Raw genomic sequence first — 26270 nt, 5'->3', positions numbered from 1 at the left:
ATAGAGGCATCTTTTTGCTACCCAACCAAAGTTATCCCTTCTCAAAATCTTTTTGTTTTGGTCAAAAATAATCACATTTTCCAAAATGCTTTAAAAAAGTTGCGCTTTTCAAAATCCCATACATGTTATGTACAAAACTTTCTCGGTATCAATGTTACGATTTATTTAATTGGTTTTTTTCCTTCACCTTTTTGTCTCTGAACTCTTAGTCACCCATGGAACCATCACGTAGTGCAAAATAATGATTTGTTGAAGCTAATTTTGACATAAATGAGGATGTTGAAAAGTGCAACTTTTTCTGAAAGCATCATTTTTAGAAAAATTATTTTTGGCCAAAACAAAAAGATTTTTAGACGAAAGAACGTTGGGAGGGTAGAAAACAACCCCTTTATTCACAGGTTTTTAACTTTTTCAAATCCACGAAATGCATGTCAAGTTATGCAAATAAATGTTTTGTAATTTTAGAGGGGAGTTATTTTTTGTGAACCCTTTATTACTGATTTATCCTCGTTTACCACAGTTCAATCATTGCTATTCTTCCTTTTTACTTCTCTACTTTCTTTCTTTTCTTTTGTCCCTTCTTAGTTTTCCATTTCCCCCCTACTTCAATGCTTCTTTCTTAATCAATAAAACTAATTTGTTCTTGTGGAATTCGACCATTTGAATCATTATGCGCTATGCCTCTCTCTTCTGTACATGGAGGAGTTGACCCAAATTAGTCTCTATTTTTTTTAATGACTCACCTACAATCCTTCCTTCATAATCATTAGAAATCGCCCTCTTTCGTGGCCTTAAATCAGTTGAGGTATCTAGCTCCTTCATTTCTATGGACGTAGCACTAGCAGCTCTGGGATTAGCCGGCCCTTCAATGTAAAGATGAGTGTAAATATTCTTTAATAGATTAAATAATTGTTTCTGTTTTTGTTGTTGTTGTATGTTTCCTACTTTCAAAATGTGTGTTTATTTCTAATTCATCTTCTATTCTCCTTATACTTAAACCTAATTCCTATCATTCCTTATTATTCCTTCATTCCTCATTTTTCTTCTCATTATCTTTTACGTCTCATTCTTCATTTTTTCTTCTCCCCTGTTTTTTTTTCTTTTTTATTCGTTTCTTGTTTTCTTTTCTATATATCCATTTATTTTTTTCCTTTTACAGTTGCCTACCTTGTACTCCTCTTTCATAATCAATAAACACTTCTTGCTCTTGTGGAAGTCGATCATTTGAGTCATATGCCTGCGTAGTAGACGGGTCAGTTGAACCTACCAGGCAAACAATGAGCAAAAAGATATTTGCACAATTTTACGCTCACGTAGTTCATTGACCTAGTTGAAATTGTCCTTTTTGTCCTTAAACTGTGCGCCCACTTTCACCGTTTTCCCCTAATACCTTAATATACCTTTTGAGTCATAGATGTCTTCAGTAGATGAGGCATTCGACCATTATTTTCCTCTTCCTCTCCTATCTATTTGTGTATTTGTTTCTTATTCTTTACTCTTCTTTTTTCTTTTAGATAACTTTCTTGATCGTTTCCTTCATTATCAATTTATTTTTGCCATTTTTTCGTCTTATGTTTTTTTTCTTTCTCTTTAGCGGACTCACCCTGAATTCTTCTTTCATAATCATTATGATTCTCTTGCTGCTGTGGAATTCGAAGTTTTACTTCATCCGTGTCTTCAGTAGATGCAGGAGTTAACCCTATCAGACAAAATTAATAACGAGTTAACAATATAACTGCATATGTTAGCTCAGATGCAAATTTAAGACCAATTCATCTTCTTCTTTTTAATTCTCTACCTGTTCATAACATGATGTATTCTTTCCTTTTTATCCCTTAAATCTTTTAATCCATAATCCAAGTCATATTTTCATTCATCCCTTTAGTCATCGTATTCGTCTTTTTTCCTTCGCCACTTTTCCTTGTTCGTTGTTCCTTTCATTCTGTCCATTTGACCTACCTTCTATTCTTGTTTCATAATCACTGTCATGCGCTGGTGGAGGTCGATCACACAAGGCATCTGCTGCTTCAGTAGATGGAGAAGTTGACTCTGCACAACAAAAAGGAGTTCAACAAGAACTGGAATAATTACTCAAATTTTCACACACTTTAATTTTTCACACTCTTCCCTCTTTTCTACTTTTCCTTTTGCTCTTCATCTCCCTTTTGTTAATATCATAATACCGTATTCCTTAACAGCAGACGTATATTCTCTTTGACTTTTTCTTCTCCTATTCTTTTTCTCCTTGTTTCTTTTTCTTCTTCCGATCCTTCTTCTTTTCACATTTTATACTTCACCTTTCATTAGCCTCATTACTGTTCTCCTCACTCTGTTCCCTATATCCTTCTTTAGATTTATTTTCTCCTTTACTTTCCTTTCTTCTTTGTTTACTTTACCTTAAATTCTTGTTTCATTAGTAACAGACATTTCTTGTTCTTGCAAAATTCGATCATTTGAGTCATATATCTGCTATTTTTATTGTATTAAATTCCGTTTTTATCTAAATCAGCTTTTATTATACCTATCGTTTAATTTTTAAATGTTTTTTATCAGTTTATTTCTTACCTTATACTACTTTATTTCTGTCTCGTTTTTAATACATCACTTCCACTATTTCTCCATTCCTCATTTTGTTCCTTGTCTCCGTTTCTCCTTTTCCTCATTATTCTACCTTTTCTTCTTTACAGTAAATATTCTCTTTCATTGGTTCTTTGTTCTTTTCATTCTGTTCATTTGACCTACCTTGTATTCTTGTTTCATAATCACTGGACCTTTCTTGCTCGTGTGGAGGTTTATCACTCGAGTTATCTGGTTCTTTAGTAGATGCAGCAGTTGACTCTGCAAAACAAAAAGGAGTTAAACAATAACATGAAAGATTGCTCAAATCTGCACAAACTTTTATTCTTTATTCTGCTTTATATTATCTTGTTTCCTTACATTTGGCAGCTTATTCTTCTTTCAGAATACATTGACCTTTCACGTTCCCTCTTATTTCAGTAGTTGGAGTACTTATCATGCAAGACACCAAATGATTTAACAGGAACTAGTTTTTTGAGTAAGATCAAGTAGGAATAATATTGTTCTCTTCGTCTATATATTTCTGCTTCTCCAGCGACTGTTTCATCATTTCCTCCTCCTTCTAAAACACACGTTTTCATTTGAAATTGAACCAGGCATAACTCTAGGTCCCATAATAAGGTATAGGCAGTGGTAATGACCTTGGTTAACTTCGCGGATTATCTGTGCCAGAGAAACTCAGGAGGGGGTACTATTATACAATACCCATGTCTTATATTGGCCTTCTCCTAGACTAATGTTTACATACCACGTATTGGTCTCTCATAATCATAATCAGTAGACATAGACCTGTCATTTTGGTAATGTGGTCCTCCATCCACTGACTCATTATGGTTTTCTTCTATTTGCGTACTTGGATGAACTGGTCCTTCAAAAAAAAAATTATTAAAGTCACTATCAGAGATTTCTGCATTTATTTTTTCATCAGCTTCACCAAACTTGGCTGGTCATTTAGCCCTCTCTTTCATCCTTTTTCTGCACTTTTCTTTCGACCCTTCAACATGTTCAAGACAACAACAAGTAAACAGTAATTACAGAAGTTACACAAGTATATAATGCTAAATCGGAATTGTATGAATCTCTCTTTTTATCTTAATGAGCTTGACCTATCGCTTCCATTTTAATGGAAGGCCTACCTTGTATTCTTGTTTCATAATCAATAGACCTATCATGCTCTTGTGGAGGTATATCACTCGAGCCATCTGCTTCTTTAGTAGATTGAGTAGCTGACTCTGCAACCCAAACAGAAGTAAACAATAACTGGGAGATCTTATCATATGTGCGCACACATTAATTTTCATCCCCTTCCCTCTCTTCTACTTTTGCTTTCATCTTCTTCGTCTCGTTCTTGTTCATTTCATTTATTTTTCTTCATAGCTGACTTGTATTATTCTTTCATAATTAAATTTCTGTTCAGTATTAATTTTGTATGAGGCCTATAACATCGTCCACTCATGCGTCTTCTTTCTTTTACGTCTATCTTCTTCTTCTTTTCCATCCTGTTTTTTTTTCACCTTTCTGTTCTTCATCTTTCCCTTCAAACACCTAATACATGTTTCTTGAATTGAATTGAATTGAATATATTTCTTGAATTGAATTCAATTGAATACCAATACTGTACTAATACCTCCTATTTATGTGAACCAAAAACCGATGTTTACATACCACGTATTGGTCTCTCATAATCATTATCAGTGGACATAGACCTTTGCTGGCCATTCTGATAATTTGGTCCGCCATCCCCTAACTCATCACGGGTTTCTTCTATTTGCGTACTTGGATGAACTGGTATTTCAAGAAAAACAAAAGTACCTTACCTATTAACAAGTTCTACATTGCCACTACCCCAAATACCTTACTCATTAACATATTCTACATCGCCAATGCCCCAAATACCTTACTCATTAACAGGTTCTACATTGTCAATGCCCCATACGTTCCTAATAATTTCAAACAGACGCAGCCAATACTTTAAATCTAATAAAAGAAATCACACCCACTGACTTCATACTATGGGGACCCTAATGCTAATTACAATTTGGTTAATGAAAATAGTATCCTACGTGTCCTTTAAGAATGAGGACAAAATGATGAAACAGCCGCTGAAGAAGTAGAATAGATGAGAAACGATATCGATGTTATTCCCAATTAGTCTATATCAAATATTTAGGAGCTGTTAACTCATTGGGTGTCTTAAGGTTAATAATTAACTGTTGTGATTTGGTAGTTCACAGCATCTTACGAAAGGTAGTGAGCTTTGGCAAAAACTGCATTGCTCAATTCATAGCGAGCATGTAGAAGAGTTAAAATATCACAGATATACTTTTATAGGTGCTGCGGTTCTTGAGTTACGTTGTAAAGAGGGCTGAAACAACAGGACTTTTGTAAAACGTACGTAACTCATTAACAACAATAAATCAAGCAAGTTTGCAAAGTATACGATTTGTAGAATTAACTTTTACAAAACATCAAGGTGTTAATTTTTACTAATATATTGATCTAGATAATGAAAATCGATTTTTAGTTTGCTTCGATTGCTTCGACCAACAATACCTCGTCTACCCTTAAAGGATCAAGTACTCAATTTACTGAAATGAAAGATAACGTGAAAGGTCAAAAGATTATGAAAAAAGAATAAAGCAGACGCTTAAAAAAAGATAAAGAATAAAGCAGGATAAAGAGGAAAAGGAAAAGAAGGAGAAATTAAACGAAAAAAAAAAAAGAGAAGTGGGGAAAATAGAGGGAAATTATTTATTTAGAAAGAAAAGGCAGAAAAAAAGGCCAGTTCGGAATTCTATTAAATTCTGCTTTTATTTTAATGAATTGTGCCTATCACAAGTTTATGTCTTGCTTTTAAAGGAACACGTGGGATATTAATTTCATTAACCAAATTGGGATTAACATTAGGGTCCCATAAGTATGAAGTAAGTAGGTTTCATTTCTTTTCTTAGATTTAGAATATTGACCGTTTTATTTGAAATTAATATAACCATAACGTTAACTCCAGTAGCAAAGAATGGAGCAGTGGCAATGTAGAAGTTGTGGTGGCTCTGAAAAGAGCCGTTTGTTTTTATGCAAAGCACGTTTACTTGGAGGTTGTATATTTGGTGACAGCCTTTGTGCCTTCTCTGAGAGCGTGTTTCGCTGGATTGATATTTATACGTACCCTGTATTGGTCTCTCATAATCAGAATCAATGTGATCCCGTTCATTTTCCATATCATCTGTATATCCGTCCTTTAAATCAAGCGAAATGTATGGTTCTTTAAAGTTACGTCGTCTGAGGCTTCTTTAAGAAGAAAAAGAGAGTTGGAATATATTATAATGAAACACACCGTAATGAATTTGCACCTGGGTGACAAATGGAACTGTCAGGTACATATTAAAGGCCGCTCCAAATATCTGGAAAACACATGAAGTTGGGAGCTGTGCAAAGTTTGGTGGTATAGAGGTGAACATTGACTTGATTAAATTTTAAGCCTACTTAATTGGGTTGCTTGAAAGTTTGCCTGGTCAACTCGATGGGTCTTTAGGGCGAAATTTTTAAAGGGGCATGCAGGAATCCGTCAAATTCAAACTGCATTCATGACATTCATGACATTATTCCCCATACCCATATATTTTTTGCACTTTTATAATTTTTAGCAATATAGTACTTTACCTATCTAGATTCTCAAAAATTGTGTTGAAATGTATATGAAGGATATTTATTTATTTATTTATTTATTTATTTATTTATTTATTTATTTATTTATTTATTTATTTATTTATTTATTTATTTATTTTTCATTGAGTCTTCTTTTGTTATCAGTGCGGAGCACATGCAATACAGAGGAAATCTGATACATAAGACATAAAAAATAGAAAATATGAATATACATTAAATATAGCATAACACTATGTAATATTTCTTAAATATTAATTTTCTAGTTAAAATGTGTTTGCTCTCACTCAAGCACACGCAGCATTCTGCATAAATTTTAATTTGTGTAAGTCTACCTATGATTCCCTAGCAAACACAAAAACGTTTTAAAAACGTTTTAAATAAGTTATATTTTGGCTTTTGGTTCAGGTAAAAACGTTTTAATAACGTTAAAATGTCGGGTTATATAAAGGTCATGATAACGTTTTAAAACGTTTTGTATGCAAACACACTACAACAATATTTTTAAATGTTTTCAAAAAATTTTTTGCCAAATATTGTGTCATTACTTAAATAACATTATGTTAAAATATTTGAACCCAGCAAACACAGAAATGTTCTTAAAATGTTTCTTTCAAAACCTTTTTATAACATTTAAATGTCGGGTTATATAAAGGTCATGAAAACGTTTTAAAAACGTTATTGAAAATATTTTGGGCAAACATTTTTCGCAAAATATTTTTTCAACCCCAAAATAACATTCTGTTTAGAATTTTTGTATCAAGTTTTCAAGAATGTTTTTGGAATGTTATTAAAACGTTTTTATACCCTTTATATAACCCGACATGTAAACGTTTTCTGAAAAAACATTTTCTGTTTGCTGAGCAGTAGATTATCAAAAACTTTTTTTTAAACGTTTTATACCCTTAGTATCCCCTTTATATAACCCGACATTTAAACGTTTTCTGACAACCTTTTATAACCTTTTGCGAATGATGTCGAAAACGTTTTGTGTTTGCTGGGTTACTACATCTAAATTTTTAATGCATAATAGGAAATGATAAACATACCAAGTTCACCACTCTGGAACCGGAAACAGTGGAAGTTTTAAATAAAATTGGAATTGTTTGTCTCTGTGAGTTTGGTCACTGATCTTTTTCCCACCAAATTTACAACATATTCTAACAATCTTACCTCTTCCGTTAAGTCTTTAAAATAAAAATGTTCATATGTCGAATGAAACCACAAGCTTACATTTGTAATTGAGATTACCAAAAGTGGTACCATGTTCTTCCTGCTGCTGAAATCACATGATAACAATAAAGCATGGTTCATAACACAGTAACATTCAGTATAATAAAACCATTTATTGCATGATGTACGTGCTTATTGGTTTTTCTTTATTTACGACGTTCAGGTTCACCGAGTAATTCATAAAGAAACTAAGGTGTTGATCCTATGTTATGTATGTGGCTTAAACTCAGTAAGCCTAGTTACTGTTGTGAATTTATCGAATCGTGGTATCTTGTGAATAGTAATGACATATGGCACACATTATTGTAGAAGAATCTTGACAATGAATTCAAATATCACATTTTCACTTTTGTAGGTCTTGTGTTTCTTAAGTTATGATGTAAAGAATGTCAATATAAAACATCTCAATAAAACGACACATGTCTCAAGAACCAAAATATATTAAGCAATTTATAATTTTTTTTTGCATTCCATCACTATTCTTTTCATTACTTTCCCTAATCTAGACAATGAAAATTGATTTTTTTTAGTTGAACGACTATGACTACTCCGAGACGCCGTAATATAGGAAATTACAGACACATTTACAAACTAAAAAAAAACAAGCTTTCTTGTTGTATATTTGTTTGTGTTTTTAATCAATGCTTTTGTTTTGCGTTTGTTTTTTGCACGTTTGCCTGTTCTCTGTGCACATCAATCACACGTCAGTGGGAACCAGCAAACACCTTAATGCTGGATCAGACTTCGTTTTAGCTCCATATGCATGTCCAGCCTTTAAGTAGGTATGTCACAGTGGCTGCTCAATTATTCTGCCACACTGTGCTTGCAAGCATAACAGTAAATTGAAAAGCGCGCGCATCAAAGTTGTTCAATTTTGGCACACATCCATGTCGAAAAATTAGTTTCCTCATATGTGCTATTCATCCCAGTTGTTTGAATTTTTAATATATGGTGTGTGAAACCTTTGACTACCATCGGGTTTTCAAAAAATAAATTTTGTTTCCTTTAAGAGCTACTACCTGTTTTTATGGATTGTTGAATCAATAAATAAAGACTGTTTGAAAAAAACAACCTACCACCATTTAGCTGAAATACTAATCTTTCTTAGCATGTAAATTATTTCCGTCGACAACGAATGGCACACTTGAGGAAAACGAGTTGAAATATAATATTATCAAAGTGAATTTAGAGGGAGTAATATTACAAACCACAATAGCTCTAAGCCATTGTGTGTGTCCAAGGCCACACCATTTTTGTATACACGGTAGAGTGGAATAGCGGTTCGTTTTACCGTTTGCCCTCCCATGTTAATCCAGATGACAAAATGTTAATTTAAAGTCTCATTGCAAATGAATTTTTATATTTACTTTTCGGATTTGGCTTTGAGCAATGGTGACACATACCATGTTTACAGAAAAAAAATAAAATTCTATTCCAGACACCGTCAAAATGCCAAACTTTGCATTTTTTTGTATTATATTAAAGTAATTAACTGCAGTTTCCTTATTCAACATCATAAAAGGTTCATACTTGACAAATCTATGATGAATGAAAAGACTTTCATTAAATATTGAAAAAACCCAAAATTACTCATGCCTAATTTACATAATAATATCATGAATACATAATTAGCTGTAATTAGCTAATTTGCATAATTAATTACTTTTTGTGTATTTTTTTATCAATTGAAAGAACTTTGTATACATATGTGTGCAAAAAACCGCACCCTGATACCATGTACGGTTTTCTATTGGCATCAATTTTGCATATTAATTAGTCATTTTTTCAGCTTTAATTTGTCTGCAGATTGGCCGAAATTGCTAATATAGTATATTTGGTTAATTTATTTTAATAATTTAATAATTAAAGAAATGAAGCTCAGACAAACTGGCATTATAATAAAGGAGAGAAAAAATCAGAACCGTTCGGATTCGAACCAGCGCGCACCCACGATTACATGTCGTTGAGTTCACCACCACACGCCATAACAGCTCATGGCGGATCTGCCGGCGAATTGAACATGTAGTGGTTTTATTCTCTCGAAAATATCTCACGGCCAATGTAATAATTTATTATAATTAGAGAGGGCGGCCTATCTGCTGTGCGCTAGCAGGACATCAGTCAATATGAGACATTAAATATTAAATGCGAGGATCCAGAGGATTCATGGCTGAGAAAATATATAATAATTAAAGAAATGAAGCTCAGACAAACTGGCATTATAATAAAGGAGAGAAAAAATCAGAACCGTTCGGATTCGAACCAGCGCGCACCCACGATTACATGTCGTTGAGTTCACCACCACACGCCATAACAGCTCATGGCGGATCTGCCTGCGAATTGAACATGTAGTGGTTTTATTCTCTCGAAAATATCTCACGGCCAATGTAATAATTTATTATAATTAGAGAGGTCGGCCTATCTGCTGTGCCCTAGCAGGACATCAGTCAATATGAGACATTAAATATTAAATGCGAGGATCCAGAGGATTCATGCCTGAGAAAATATATAATAATTAAAGAAATGAAGCTCAGACAAAACTGGCATTATAATAAAGGAGAGAAAAAATTAGAACCGTTCGGATTCGAACCAGCGCGCACCCACGATTACATGTCGTTGAGTTCACCACCACACGCCATAACAGCTCATGGCGGATATGCCGGCGAATTGAACATGTAGTGGCTTTATTCTCTCGAAAATATCTCACGGCCAATGTAATAATTTATTATAATTAGAGAGGGCGGCCTATCTGCTGTGCCCTAGCAGGACATCAGTCAATATGAGACATTAAATATTAAATGCGAGGATCCAGAGGATTCATGCCTGAGAAAATATATAATAATTAAAGAAATGAAGCTCAGACAAACTGGCATTATAATAAAGGAGAGAAAAAGTCAGAACCGTTCGGATTCGAACCAGCGCGCACCCACGATTACATAATAATTTAATGATAGATTTTTAGATTTTGTTTTCTTTGACGAAGTCAGAAAAGATAGTCATTTATCCTGTGGTACTTAAATTAACGCTGCTTTTTCAAGCAAGCGTCCAAATAAACCTTCAAAATCTCGAAATGTGCCAATTTTGTGATTATAGCCATTTGTGGCAGATTTCCATTTCATTTATGAGCATCCTAAAATTGACACTACATCACAATGCATTGACCGATTTCTATTCCGTTTTTTGATTTTTGATGCTTTAATGAAGCTTTAAAGAAACATTAAATAACGTGTTTTTGCTGCGCTTATTTTTGAGGTGATATGCTTACTTTAAGAAGTCTTCCTTATTCAATTTGTGCCAAGTAACATCTATCTTATAACGAATGTGACTTAAATAATGGACAGCCCGATAGATGCTTATAGTGCAAGTGTTTTGGTATAAAACAAAGAATTTAATGTCTGTCTGCATGTATATAAAAATCAAATCAAAATCTACTTTTGTCTTAAAGACGAGTAATAGTATATCGTGAATTAAAGAGCAAAAGGCATAACGAACATATAGAGGGTTCAGAACCAGAAAACCTTACTCACTTTTTGGCCATTGTGAGATTTTGGTACCAAAATATTCACCAGCACCCACAGATTCTTCCAGTCTTAAAACTTTAAGCCAGTCAAACTTCATATAGCAGATACAGTACAATTCTACTTAGCCACATAAAATGAGCATAAAGTCGTCACGGCACTATAGAAGATACAGTCCATTAAGGGCTGGGGTATGAACGTTTGGACAGTATTTATTGTGGGACATCAGAGCACATCAGGCATATCGAATTGCATTATGAATACGAAGAATGTCATTCTGATATCAAATAATTTTGATTTTTGAAATTCGCAATTTAATACACATTTTATGGCAAATCATTAAAATTGATATTTTGATATTTAACAGTACTTGAAGTAAACTTTATAAATTTGTTGATTTATACTTAAAGTGTATGTAGGTGGGATGAAAAGCCGACGATCAATTGAAAATTTTGACCTTTCGTATTGAAGATATGGATTTTTTTCCCAAAACACCAAAAAAAATTAGGTCTTTTGGGAAAAAATCCATATCTTCAATATGAAAGGTCAAAATTTTCAATTGACCGTCGGCTTTTCCTCCCTGCTACATACACTTTAAGAATATGTCATTAGATTTATATAATTTACTTCGAGGACTGTTATATATCAAAAATTTTAAAAATATCAAATTTTTATAATTTGTCATAAAATTTGTATTATAATGTGATTTTCAAAAAATGAAAATTATTTGACATCAGAAAGACATGCTTCGCATTCAGAATGCAATTCGATAGGTCTGAGGTGCTCTCATGTCCCACAAAAAATACTGTCGAAACGCAATAAACGCTCATTTTAGATCCCTTAATCATGACAAAATTCAATAGAAAACAAAAGACATTGTGACGAAAATATTGATTTAGGAAGACCAAACCAAAGAGCCAACTTTAAGTTCATTTTGTGAGATCTGGTCATAGTGAGTTACGGGTTTCTGGTTTTGAGCCCTCGATTAATAACATTGAAAGTTAGAAGACGTAATCCACAGATTATGGATTTCAGTTAGCGCCAGAAAGACTTACATCAGTACTTAAAGGAATACTAAAGAATATATCAAATTCCATTATTCTTAATCATAATTGACATTTGTTATAATGAATAGGATACAACTTATAGGAAAAAACCGAGTTAAATCAGACACTTACATTGTGAGTTGTAAATATGTTTAGTTCGTAAAAATATTAAATCTTGTTTTTCTAAATGTCATTTCTTGAGTTAAGGCTTTCTAGTTCTCAACCCTCGATATTGCCTTTTTTTTGCAAAACAAAACACTTGTACAAAGGCTGGGTTAAACCCTATATTTGTCTATAATTATTACACCTATGGTACCAATACATAGCTATGGATCTCTGCTATCCAATGATATTTTAAATAAGTACAAATATTTCCAACATAATATCGCTGTTACGTCATAATCTAAGCGCGCACTCGCCAAATATGTACAAAAGTAGTTAAAATAAGATTTACACAAGATCGAAATAAAAATCACGGATTTATATATGGCGAGCGTCACCAGCCTCCTTGGCATTTTGATGGTCGGCCCTACCCCAATGTAAAGTCATGGGGTAAATATTTTACCACTAAGAGAACAACGTCTGGACCTATGATTAGCGTAAGTCATGTAAACACAGGCGTTTTTTTTATACCGGATGAAAAAGCTACAACCCTGGTAAAAACTTAAAATAGAAACACATATTAAAAGCGTTGTACTGTGAATAATGTCGGTTTACAATAAAATCATTTCTATAAATCAGGTCATAAAACAAAGAAATTGATACAGCTCAGAGGGGTGAGAGAACCAATAAGATAAGTGGACAAAATATCAAGATGGGAATAAAGATGTTTTCAAGATTCGCTTGACAAAACACAGACTCTGCTTCACGGATATCCCTGGGCATTTTATTCCAAATACGGAGGGAAAGCGAAGTCCGTGTTTAGCTACCATTACTTCTTCGTAAACAGATAAGCTCTTCCAAATAAGAAGGAGCTTCAACATAGATACATATACAACAGGATTTTATACTGAAATCGATTAATGACTTGCGTGCTAGTCATGCGCTTCAACGGAAAAAGTGTTGAAATATTTTCTCAAAATATCAAGAGCTATCTTAAGAACTACTGAACCAATACTAGTCTTATTTGTACTCATTTTAATGCATTTTTCATGCCGATTCCAAATATGGTCATGAAAATTTACATTTCTGAAATTGTTGAATTAAAAAAAAAATACATGTCGTCTGCAGTCGACACCCGCGTGAAGAGAGTTAACAGGGAGCCAATGCAATGCAATTCCTGCAACAAGCCGGCAGAGGGCTGGTCTCAGCTACAATTAAAAACTAACCGCACAGCCTTTTTTGGCGACACTGTAAACGCTTACTCTACGTGCGCCCAGCAACAGAGTTTGCATTTTCAAGGCGTGAGAGGACCTCTGACAGTATTATGACAAGCTTAACGGGTAATGAAGCTGCGGCGGGATCATTTAAACATTATTTTTTGAATGCTGCAGTGGATTATCTAGGATAAGTCAACAGGTGGGAACTTAGTCCCAATCTATTGCTCTCTTGGACAGAATGGAACGTCGGTTCTGGGCTTCCTTGAGTTTAGATTTAAGAGTGATATTACTCTTGTATTGTGACCGTGATTTTCTCCGATTAAAGAGCAGCCCTCTCAGCCCAATTCTGAAAGCATTCCACCCTGTTTACTCCAGAAAATATTACAATAACTAGATTTGGGAATCGCAAGCCTTTTTGTTAAATAGTACTGAAATGGCTAGATGGCTGTTTTTAGCCTCTCCAGCCTCTAATAATAGATATGTTAATAGCCCAGTCAAATTATGAAATCACCCACCAGCTTCACATGCGTCCATCTCCCAAAAGCTTATAAAAATATATCAAAAGCCCCGGAAATTGTTGGATATATACAAATTAGGCACTGCTCTACTGCTTACATTTTTTGGGACTTTCGATGTGTTATTTATTATGCTCTTCTGAAATGAATGATAATTAAATGGATTCTGCTGCATATTTTGAGACGTGTCGGAGTAGTCATGGCCGTTCAACTCCAAAATTTTGTTAGGTACTTTTTGGGAAAAAAATATATATCTTCAAAGTTCAAAAGTTTCAAATGATGGACGGCTTTTCCTTCCAGCTACATACACTTTAAGTACATATCAATAGATTGATAAAGTTTACATCAAGGACTGTTAAATATCAAAATTCTAAAAAATATCAATTTTTAAAAAATGGCCATAAAATTTGTATTATATCGGGAATTTAAAAAAATCTAAATTGTTTGATATCAGAAGGACATTCCGCGTATTCAAAATGCGATCTGGATGCGCTCTCATGTTCGACAAAATGCTCTGCAAACGTTGCCATTCGACTATCAATTTAATCCAAATGCACACAATCTGAATACAACGTGATGAAACATAATTAAATGCAGCTGCACATCTATATGACAGGGCATCCTTGTTTGGTTCCACTGAGGCTGTTGATAGTCCACTGCCTGGTTGAGTTGTTAACCTGTAAAATTGTGCAAATAAAAAAAAAGGTGAAATGTTTTACCCATAAATTTGATTCCTTTTACATGGAGCTAATGGTGTGAAAGAAAACATACAATATGGATCTCACCAAACGCACCTTATATATATTATCAGTCATATTATAAGCTTAAAATTTACCTGAATTTATAGAAGAAACCATAACAAAAACACCATAGAGCATTAATCATGTTAATGGGGTATATAAATAAATAATTTTGAAAAGGAATATAAATTACAGGTAGAGCAGGGAACGAAATGCATTCTAAGCAAACATTAACTGGGCCAACACTGGACCCCGTGATTGGACCAATACATATTTGCATACCAACGTCGGACTGGGCCAATACTGATGTTAAACTGGCCAAGTAAAAATTACCATTTTAAGCATGCTCTCTCTCTTTCCCCCTTTCTCTCTTACTCTTTCATGACTCCCACTCTCTTACCCACATACTGGCAAGTTCAGCCAGAAAATATAAATTTGTCAATACTACCCCAATTAGACGCCGGTGTTCAAACATTTATGGGTCCAATACCGGTGTCCAGTATTGGACTCTATTTACCAGTATTGGCCCATTACTACAATGTTTGCTTGGTTAAAGGAGTATTTCGTGATTCTAGCATCCTCTTTTTATGACATTTTTCAGTAGATATCCACGTAAAAAACCTATTCCCAAAATTTCAGTTGATTCCGATTTTGCGTTCGCGAGTTATGCATGATTATGTGTATTACACTGCTCCATAGACAATGCGTTGTAATTTCGTTCTGGTGCACCAGAGTCCTGACAATGGGCTGTGTTATATTACCGCAGTGCATGACTAGTTTTATGAACACAAACAGATTTTATAAAATCCCTACGTAATGGTCAGAATGCTATCAGTTTAATTTATAGAATTTTATTAAAAGTATGTAATTATGTGAAAACCTACCGATTAAATGTATATATATGCTAGACTTTCAGATAGCAGTTTTAAAACAGAAAACGAAATGAAATACAATTTATTTTACGCAAAATGTAAAGATAATACCCGACTCTGGAACATTCTGGTCAACAGCAATTTCGGGCAGCCCCGGGCACACAAATAGATGCGGGATTCATTTTATAATGTAAAGCATGTGCCAAGTATGCATATCAATTATTACCGCTAATTGGCGGTTTAGACGTAAATGCATGATTTCCAATATTTTGAAGTTTAAGAAAATCTGTAAGTATAGGGCAGAAATCGATATTTTGAATGGATTTCTGTAATTATGGATTACAAATCTAACATCCCTGTCACTTTTTTCCGAATAAAAACAACATACTTGAAACATAATCAAGAAAAACACGATTTTTGCTCAAAATAATAAACCTGTAAATAAACGAACTGGCAACAAAGGCGGCAAGTCTGATCCACATCAAAGACACGCTGACTACATTGTTATCACAATAGCTTGATACGTACCCTCTATAGAATGTTACGTAAATAATTCAATAGGTGTTGGATCGACCAGCTTCCATGTCTCTTACTTCCATGATTCATGTGAATACAAACGTTTTTTTATACCGGATGAAAAATCTTGGGGTACTCTACAACCCGCTCTACAACCCTGAAAAAAACTTAAATAGAATAAAACTGATTTATGTGCACCTTAAAAGAAGGCAAAAATTCTGTTTATTTTATTCTAATTCTATACCGCTTTCTAATAAAAACACATCTCTATAAATCAGCTCACAAAAAACAAAAACAAATAAACTGATGCAGAAATCTAACAAGATAAGTGGGCAACAAAAATCAACATGGGAATAGGAGGGCTAAAGATGTTTTCAAGATACGCTTGAAACAAGACAAATACTCTTCTTCACGGTTATCAATTCTGTCTCGCCCATCTAGACATTCTGTATCAATTTCAAACAAATCTGTGCACGTCACCTTTTGAAACAATGGATCTACCTCGCTAGAAGGCCCCCTGGCTCCTTTGCTGACAATGCCCTTTTCCTTAAATCTGAATCTGATTCGTCCAAATACATTACAGCTAACATTGGTCTGAAGGTCCAATACATGGCATATATATATAGAATATAACCTACTTACAGTTTTCCTCATCACTGCCATCATTACAATCAGGAGATCCATCACATTCTAGCTCAAAAAATATACATTCAGGATAGCCACTATTACACTCAAAACCATATTGACCACAACTTCCTACAAAAGAAAACGACAAGAAAAAAATTACTGGACACGGACATGTTATAATATTTATAGGTTAATAAGGGTGCATAAGATCAACATGTAGGCCTACATGCAACTAACCTAACATTTTCAATGAATAGAAACACCACAGTTTGAGTTGTGACCTTTTGGGTGCGTCTGGGACATCTCGGGAATAATCTCTCATCATTCAACCAATGGTTGTTATTCTAAACCCGTTGGGGCACGACAAAGTGCCCCTATAATAATTAGCCTTTTAGTTTCGTCTGCCTCGTACGTCACGTGTCACGTGCCCTATACCGTCTGGATAAGGCTAACAAAATTTGTTTAATGTCATTGCACACTCTCCTGCGTCGGTTGGTCACATCTCAAAAACAAACAAATTACAGTATGTTTGAGACAAAACATGATTTGTTCTAAAGGAATGGGACCTGCGTAACCCTGCCCATGACGCAGAGGTTGGGCTAATATGAAAGTGACAATTGCGCGCGAAAATTGTGCAATTTCAGACTTTGTTAGCCAATAATGAAGTGAAAAATGGTATTTGTTGGGCCAGTGCGGGAGGAGCGCGCAAACTTTCTGCAACTTCACCCTATTTTGTTTCAAAACAAGGTGTTTATCGAGCTAAAAAGGAAGATGCACATGCACAGGGAGTTCATGTTTTATTTGTCTTTTGTTAGGATTTTTTAGGAGGTCGTCCCACATGCGTAATGGTACATACCGCGGCAATTTTCATCTGAATTGTCTCCACAGTCATCTTTTCCATCACAAGTTAATTCAGTAGAAATGCAGTTGAGGTTGCGGCATGTGAAGTCATAAACGGCACTGCAAACAGCTGCTGAAATAAACAAAGAATATTATTCTTAGCATGTCACATTCAGATGATTATATTTGATAATTCTATTGGCATATCTCATATATCGTAGCAAAACTATAAAAACCCGTTCGATCGATACATCGATTTGTAATGGGCTGTGCCACTCAATTGGATAACGGCGTGATTTGACACTATTTTTTTTAACAATGGGGGGTCAAAGTTTATGTACGATAGTAATTGGGCTACTTGCCATTAAAACATTAACTCGTTAATATTTCATTATAGTAAGCAAAAGAATTAAGGTAGCAGTTGTGTTTACCCTGTATATCCTAAATAAAGACAAATGTGTCAAAATTAAAACAAGCAGCCGATACCTGTACTCTTTAGCTCTGATTTAAGACCTTATTTGTTAAAATTGGTTGAGAATTAAAGAAACAGTGATCCACAACCTAATAAAGATACGAAATAAAAAGTTGCACTTATGTGTTCTAATCAATGAAAGCACGACGCTAGTTTTTCGTGCTAATCAATGAAACCACGGCGCGAGTTATTTTGTTCGCGAACGCTTTGTGTGCAAATCAATAGGGCATGTAATGTGGCAAACTGCAACTTTTAAATTTGCATCTTCCTTGGGTTTTTGGATCGTCGTGTCTTTATTTCTTGAACAATTTCAAAGAATGAGGTCTTAAATTCGCACTAAAAGATGCAGCTTTTGGCTGTTGGTTCCAATTATGACATATCTGCCTTTGTTAAGGATATACAGGGGATGAACGTAACTGGTACCTTAATTATTTGGCTTACTGTACACATGGATATAGTGCTGTACGCTCTTTGACGTTGTAATATACTGTTTTACGATATTAATGGCTATGTTTTAGATGTTTTTGTATAACAGTTGTAATCAATAACCACTCGTTCGCATTCGTCTGTAATCAGGGCTATGATAATTTACATTGATGTCAACATCTCCGGACTGGTTTCTAACAATTACTGTGCCGTTTGGATCGCATTTCAGGTATAAGAAGCATGAAGGGCTAATTTTGTGTCTGTCTCTTCTTGATTACTGGACAGCTCGCTGGAGATAGTAACACTCTCCTTGGTAATGACATGGTAAACACTGTCGTTTGAGTAGAATAGTGTGTCACTTCTCAGTATCTCAAGAACATTGTCTTTAAGAAATGGCGTTTGTTTTCAAGTGTTCGGATACTCTTTGGGTACAGGATACTCTCCCGACGAAATGTCTTTCCGCACCCCCTATACCCCCGCAGAAAATGTTAAATTGTAATGATACTACAAATGGAAAACGTATCAAACCTAACTGTCACTAAAATATAAATCATTTAATTATTAATATTCATAATTGCAGGAACCGGGAACCCTCATTTATTACAAAAATAAAGAAAGAAAAAATATCCTTATTATTTTGGGGTAAATTACACAGTAAAATTTCATTGAAAAAAGTGGCGGCGCTGTTTAATGAGGCTCATTATGACGTCAATATCCTCTTGGTATCAAAAAGTTATCATGATCGACTTGCAGTTATCCCGACTGCACTGCTGGTCATCATCAACAATGTTTGATACAAACGCTATTTGGGTTCGGTTGTTATTATTATCTTGGTGGTGTTTTTTTTCGGCCGTCCAGATTACGGGCGATTGTCCATTGAGCCATGAATCTCCTTTTTTCTCAAATTATATCGAACAGATCCCTCGTCAATATTCAATAATCTTACAATTTCACGGGTTGATCGGTAATTTTTGGCATTATGAGCCTGATCTGATGTTAAACTGAACAATTCTGGAAATCGACATTAAACTAAAGTCTGCACAAAAAGTAACGCAGCTGCTATAAATACACCTATAGCTTCAGAACTAATAATTGTTTTCACAATATTTCAACATAGAGAGAAGGGTGATTTATTTACGCGCATTTTGATACCCCATTTGTCAAATGTGGTTCAATATTAAGAACACAGTAGTGCTTTTAAAGAAAAATGCTCGTATTTAAAAGTTGCAGTTTACAGCGCTCAATGGTTATTATGCCAGCCCTGTAGCTCACATAAAGCCTGCCATTATCTTCGCGCTTACTTCAAATCAATACAAATAGCTGCAACTTTCAAATACGGGTATTTTTCTTTCAAAACACTGCAGTATTGTTAATATTGAACAAAATTGGACAAATTGGGTATCAATATGCACGTAAATAAATCATCCTTCTTTTTATATTAAAATATTGTGAAAATAATTATTGGTTCTGAAGCTATAGGCGTATTTATAACAGCTGCGTTGCTTTAAAATGCGCTGCTAGATAGGAAATCCCTGTAGTTAGGCTGCATGATATTAACTGAATGGAAGTTTTCTCTTTTGGATCGTGGCAAATAACATAATCGCATAACAATATTACTAATCCGTTGTAATCGGGGGATACCTTTATTCCTCTAGTATCACAATTCATAACCTTGATCATTTGTTATGCATCACATGTTTTAAAAAAGAGTTCAAATACCCCGGGCGTCATCTGTTGTTATGGTGGTCGTCAAGGACTGACGTCATAATTAGCTAATTAAGCACAGCGCCGCAACTTTTCCTATGGTGATTTTGTACAGGTTTTTCATGAGATCATAAGAAAGTTTGTTTCGTTATTTTCCAGCAATATTTTGATGTTGAAAAGTTGATTAAAATGGATTAAAGGTATTATAGATGATGTTGAAGTAAATAAATAGGTTTCAAGTTAGTATTATTTACTAAAAATTCAACAATTGTTACTGCGGAAAGACATTTCGTCGGGAGAGTACTCTTATCTTTCAAAACACAAAGCAATTGCAAAGAAATGTAGATATGAATAGATTTTGGGTGACTACATACCTTGATCAGTTTTCATTCCAATTGTGGTATCGAATGTTTCTCTCGTCATGGACGCTTCTGTCTTTGCTGCTGGTGTAGTGCATAATAAAAAGAAATACAGAAAATGCATGAAATGCTTATTCAATCCAAAGCTATTGTGTGCTAATCTGATTGCATAAACGTGACCCTGTGAAAACAAAGGATTCAAAATTAAAGGAATCTTTGTTATATTACCACTGGGACTTCCCTTTTTTAATGATAAGTTGTTACCCAATCAAGTCAGGTAGCATTTTTGTCCTTGACTAATCTTGCTATCTCTCAACGAGGGCTTTGAGCCAGAACCACTTATATCCAAAAATGGCATTCTGAGAAAAAGGAGTTTGAAAGTTTGATCACAACTGAAAAATCAGAAAATCTAACATAAACAATAATCTTCCAGATATTTGTTACCAGTACTGTTTCAAAGTTAATGCTATTGTCTCATACTTATTAATTCCCTGGGTGGGTCATAAAATGGCCGAAATTGGACATAGCCAGTTCAGCTGTCATCTATTATTTTTCTATTTTATTTTACAAACACAAGTGTTGCTTTGAATTGATTATTATTATCACCTATCACATGCCATTGTAATACAAAGAACATAGCCACTTTTGGTTAGGAAAAATTTACGTTAAACTGGACATAGCCACTTTTGGCACAAAAAACTGGACATAGCCACTTTTGGAACAAAATATAAAAATCGCTTATGCACATAAGCGCTATTGACATTGCTATGACGCCCTCTTTGTTCACTATTGGAAGAGTATCCATAAACATACCTAATAGTGAACTCATTTTGGCCAAAAGTGGACTTTTTTAAGCCCTCGTTATTATGTAGGGCCTATAGAACAATGGATGTTAACACCTACTCAAAATTAAATATATTCAACATGATCTCAAATCTGGTTATTAATAAAAAAATTATATACATAGAGTCTAAAAATTCTCCATCTATCAGTAATTACATTAGACCAACGCCCTCCGGGGTTTGGATGTCGTACAGGGTGTATCAAAATGATTGGTACCGAAGACTTCTCATTTTTTGCCGAATTTGTTTACTATTTTTAGTGCCAGTTTGGGGTTAATTGTTTAAATATTTGTAATTATAGTAGTTTTATCTTCTCTAAGAATTTTAGATTATAAAGATAGCACATTCTATTCAGAAGTTACATGATTCTAAAGGAAAGTAGGTGTTTTTACACTTTTCATCGTAACGCTGGATCAGTAGCGCACCATTTCAAAGCTCTTTTTTACTGCAAATACCTTGTGAGGATGATATGTTGAAAATCATGGAAATGTTTAATATTTTCCTTGCCTATTTCTTCGTTCATATATATAAATGTTACAATCAATATTTATTGCTTGAGAGTAATATTATTGACTTGAATAATTTAGGTGGGGTGAAAGAAGTTTGTGTATCAACACCATCCAGGGCGGTAATTTAAATTGTTTTGCTTTATTGCAAAATTGCAGAAAACCTTGATAAAAAGCATCATGTTGCAGGCATTTTTCTTGACCTCAGTAAGGCATTCGATACCTTAAACCACAACATCCTCTTGAACAAACTCGATCATTATGGTATCAGAGGTCTGGCCAATACATGGATTCGAAATTATCTCAGTGATAGGAAACAATGTGTGGTATTTAATGAAGCAGTTTCTCCTCTCACGAATATCACCTGCGGAGTTCCACAGGGTCAATTCTTGGTCCCTCCTCTTCTTATTATATATTAATGACCTTCCCTGTGTTCCAAAATCCCACATTTTATCCTTTTCGCAGATGATACCAACATACTTTTCTCGCATGAAGATCACCATCACCTCGAATCAATCATTAATGCTGAGCTTATTTTAATATCAAATTGGTTTAAATTAAATAAACTTTCACTAAACATCAAAAAAACTAATTATATGCTTTTTAAAAATAAATACAATAATAAATCTGAAATCAATATAAAAGTACTAATAGATAATACAGAATTAAATCTGGTTCATACTACCAAATTTCTAGGCCTACTTATTGATGATAACCTCAGCTGGAAATCACACACTACACACATCACTAAAATTGTGTCAAAATATAATGGTATTATACGTAAAGTCCGCCCTTTTCTACCGGAGGCCTCTTTGCAAACCTTATATAATACACTTGTGCTTCCCTATTTAACTTACTGCGCAATTGTCTGGGCAGATAAAAACAACGCCAATCTGGATTCTCTTTTTCTCCCACAAAAACGAGTTGTTAGGACGTGCACAAATTCTTTGTGGCTCGCCCACACTGACCCACTTTTCCACCAATTAAATGCCCTTAAGATCCATGACATTTTCAAATTTCAAACAGCATTTTTATGCATAAATTTCATTACAAAATGCTACCAAATGACCTCTACGACAACTTCTTTACTACTAATGACGACATCCATACACACGATACCAGACATTCTAAAGACTTTCACATCCAATTATTTAATACGGTTTTTGCTAGCAACACCATCAAAACACATGGCGCTCTCCTCTGGAATGATCTTGACCAATCCCTTAAACTCATCCGTCTCCTACAGTATTTAAAACCCACACCTCATCAATGGATATTTACATGATGATGTTTAAAGTGCTTTCTCCTGCATGATGGATTTACTGCGCTGCTTTAGTTCGCATTTTATGCTTCATTGATTTTTCGGACTTTATGTTGTCTGTCTATGGCATTCATAGAATTTGTAACCTTATAAATATCGAATATTGTATTTAAGCTATAGACTTGTCTGTAACTTTCAAATGGGTGCCACAACTTTACACGCTTTGCGTTTCTGTGGCATCCACATCTCTCATACCACATTGTTAAAATATTATTTTGTAATATTAATATTGGTATCTCAATTATAAATTATTTGGCATTGCATTGTTACTAATTTATTACAAAATGTTTTTTTTTTTTTATTCATGTTATTTATATGTATGTGTGTTGAGATGAAAATAAAACTGAACTGAACTGAACTGATTGTATTATTGAGATTACTAAGTAGATGGTGTGGCAGAATGGCTATAGACTGTAGACAGTGTAGGTTAGTTTAGACCTGGTAAAATTTATTGGAATGGCTCCACACTTCAGTGTGCATTCATAGTTAAGAATTACTGGTCGACACGAAGCTATGAAGAAGTGCAGAGAAGATTTAGGAGACAGTTTCTAAGAGCAAGGCGTATCCCATGCAAACAGGCTATAACTTGCAATGCTTCAAAATTTGATATGGGCAGTTACAGAATGGACCCATCCCAGGTGTTAAGTTCTTTCAAGATAGGGCTTCACCTCACACTGCCAGAGTCGTAAGGCATGGACTTCAGAAACTATCTTTCTAAAAGCATGTGTAAAGCAATTTTATGTTATGTATACTGAGGCGAGATATTGAAGAGTATGTATGCAATAAATGGTTCAAGCAGTGAACCTATTCCTCTTGTATTATGTAAGTCAAACCATGATTACATCGATCTTCGTTTAAATGACAATAGCTCCCAGATGCATCAACCTATCAACTTCAGATTAATAGATCAACAAGTTAACATATGCCCCTTTCTATTTATAGTACAAAAACTATATTAATTAGCAATTTTATATTTTTGATATATTTTTAAAAATGTCACATAGCCCGGTACCAATCATTTTGATACACCCTGTATGGTGGCCTTTGACACGACATCTAACTTCGTTAAAGTAATATTACAATTAAGGGCTGTGCAATAATTATTGCCCCCCCCCCCTTCGGCCTGCCAAAAATCGCTTGCCTCCCCTTGCACATGCCAAATTTTTGGGAGCCCAATTTGCACACCTTATTTGGTCCAGATATATGTTGCGAGTGCAGCGAGCAGGATAATTTGCATATTAAAGCAATTTAACCCTCCCCTGGGCTATTATTGCACAGCCCCTAAAGTAGTATTGTTCTAAACTTTTATAGTGAGCTGGTCTATCAGTAATGCATGCTTCCTCAACACGACTACTTAATTTTGCAATTAAATTCTAGTGTCTTTAAGAAATGGATGTTGATTTAAGTGTTCGGATACTTTTAGGGCGCAAGATATATACTCTAAACCTTCAAAACACACAGCAATTTCAGAGAAATGTAGATATGAATAGATTTAATAGATACATACCGTGATCAGTTGTCATTCCAATTATGGCATCGAATGCTTTTTTCGTTATGGACGCTTCTGTCTTTCTTGCTGGTGTATTGCATGATAAAAAAAAATGCAGAAAAAGCATCATAGTATGATTTTTAAAAAATCCAAATAGTGCCAAAAATATGACTAAATACAATGTTTGTAAAACAAGTATAGTGATATGCTGAAATTAAACTAACCTTTAGAAATCCAAATATCTTATTCAATCAAGAGCCTATTTATTGTGTGCTAATCTGATTGTATATGACCTTGTGAAAACAAAGGATTCAATATTAAAGAAATCTTTGTTATACGAGGATCGGTCAGTATGTAATAAGAGTTGACTTGTGACGCCATAAATGGATTATTTTCATGGCATTTCTCAATGATCACATAAACACTGTACCTTTGTCTTTCAATCAACACATGTAAAAAAAATCACACACATGATTACGTATCATCATTAGCATAAAGTCAGTAGACTATGAACACTGCCAAATCACACAAAAAGGCGGGCCTTTTAAATTACAGCAAAGGTGTGTGTTTAAAATGTCCAAGAACAGGGTCCGGGTGGGGCAAATGGCCCCTCCCCAAAAACTGATTATCGATGTTTTATAGTTTTTCTGATTTATAGAATTATTGACAATGCCGTTAAGTTAGTAGCATCCGATGTTTAATACCTTGGATCATTGGAAAATAGCAAAGCCTTATCAGGCATTTTGAAACTATTCTTTTCGATTCTGGCATTAAAAATATCTACCGCGATACGAGCTCCTACCGTTTGTTTTCCAAACCAAAGAAAAAAGTCAACAAAATTGAACTAGTGTTATTCAATTAGCATAGAACATACCACATGGTCTTGAAGAGCACAAAGTAGTTTCATTCACTGGACCTTCACATAATCCTCCGGTACCTTCTACATCCAGACACATTCGTGTTCTTGTTATTATACCTTCTCCACATACCACATTGCATTGACTAAAAGGGCCCCAGCTGGCCCAATAAGCTATAAATACAATATGTTAAAGTGGTCTAACACTAACACTCTTTAAAAACATTAAACACACGCAGTTCAAAAATATAATAAATAATAAATATAACAGTTTTAAAATGAGATGATGAAGAACGTTTCTTTTAAAATAACATATAACCCTTACCATTGACTGCCTTATTTTGCATGGAAATAAATGACCCTGCTACTACGGCTGTAATTATCAGCAGGCAAATAATAATGACAGTAATAATGAGTAAAACTCGAGGGCGGATTCGGCCTTCCTTTTTAGAAAATATATCACCAATTGTAGCGTATTGGGACTCGACGTCTGATTCCCGGCTTGGTGGATCATCCATTACTAACAACAACAACAACAATAACAACAACAACAACAACAACAACAACAACAACAACAACAACAACAATAATAATGATGATAATAATAATAATAATAATAATAATAAAGAAGTTGCATAATTTAGCTCGCACAAGTCAAAATGTTATTGATTTCCTCTGAATCCTTACAAGTGATTAATTTGTTCGTTCCATTTTTCCATAAGTTTCTTCTTTTACGTGTTTTATTTCTATTACATCGTTTTCCTCTAGTTCCCCTCTTCCTACTTCTATAATTCCTTTAGGTCCTTTACCTTTTATTCTTGTTTACGTA

General features: G+C 34.3%; 2 protein-coding genes across 2 annotated transcripts; both read right to left on the bottom strand.

Moving 5' to 3' along the window:
• Positions 1-675: 675 nt before the first annotated feature.
• On the bottom strand, positions 676-7550 carry LOC140161658 (uncharacterized). Its single transcript, XM_072184958.1, has 10 exons — positions 7414-7550; positions 5744-5865; positions 4243-4362; positions 3714-3809; positions 3326-3445; positions 2743-2838; positions 1960-2049; positions 1604-1699; positions 1168-1263; positions 676-863 (listed from the first exon to the last, which is right to left on the bottom strand). Exons 2-10 carry the CDS (start codon positions 5793-5795, stop codon positions 676-678), a joined length of 954 nt encoding a protein of 317 aa, XP_072041059.1. The 5' UTR covers positions 5796-5865; positions 7414-7550.
• A 6723-nt stretch (positions 7551-14273) lies between these two features.
• Positions 14274-20503, bottom strand: LOC140162114 (MAM and LDL-receptor class A domain-containing protein 1-like). The gene is made up of 4 exons (XM_072185390.1): positions 20443-20503; positions 17483-17596; positions 16642-16755; positions 14274-14548 (listed from the first exon to the last, which is right to left on the bottom strand). Exons 1-4 carry the CDS (start codon positions 20489-20491, stop codon positions 14544-14546), a joined length of 282 nt encoding a protein of 93 aa, XP_072041491.1. The 5' UTR covers positions 20492-20503; the 3' UTR covers positions 14274-14543.
• Positions 20504-26270: the final 5767 nt, after the last annotated feature.

The sequence above is a fragment of the Amphiura filiformis genome, chromosome 10 (assembly GCF_039555335.1).
Source record: "Amphiura filiformis chromosome 10, Afil_fr2py, whole genome shotgun sequence".
In the NCBI taxonomy this organism is placed as follows: Eukaryota; Metazoa; Echinodermata; class Ophiuroidea; order Amphilepidida; family Amphiuridae; genus Amphiura; species Amphiura filiformis.
The sequence above is the reverse complement of the archived record's forward strand: the minus strand, read 5'-3'. Positions and strand labels throughout refer to the sequence as shown.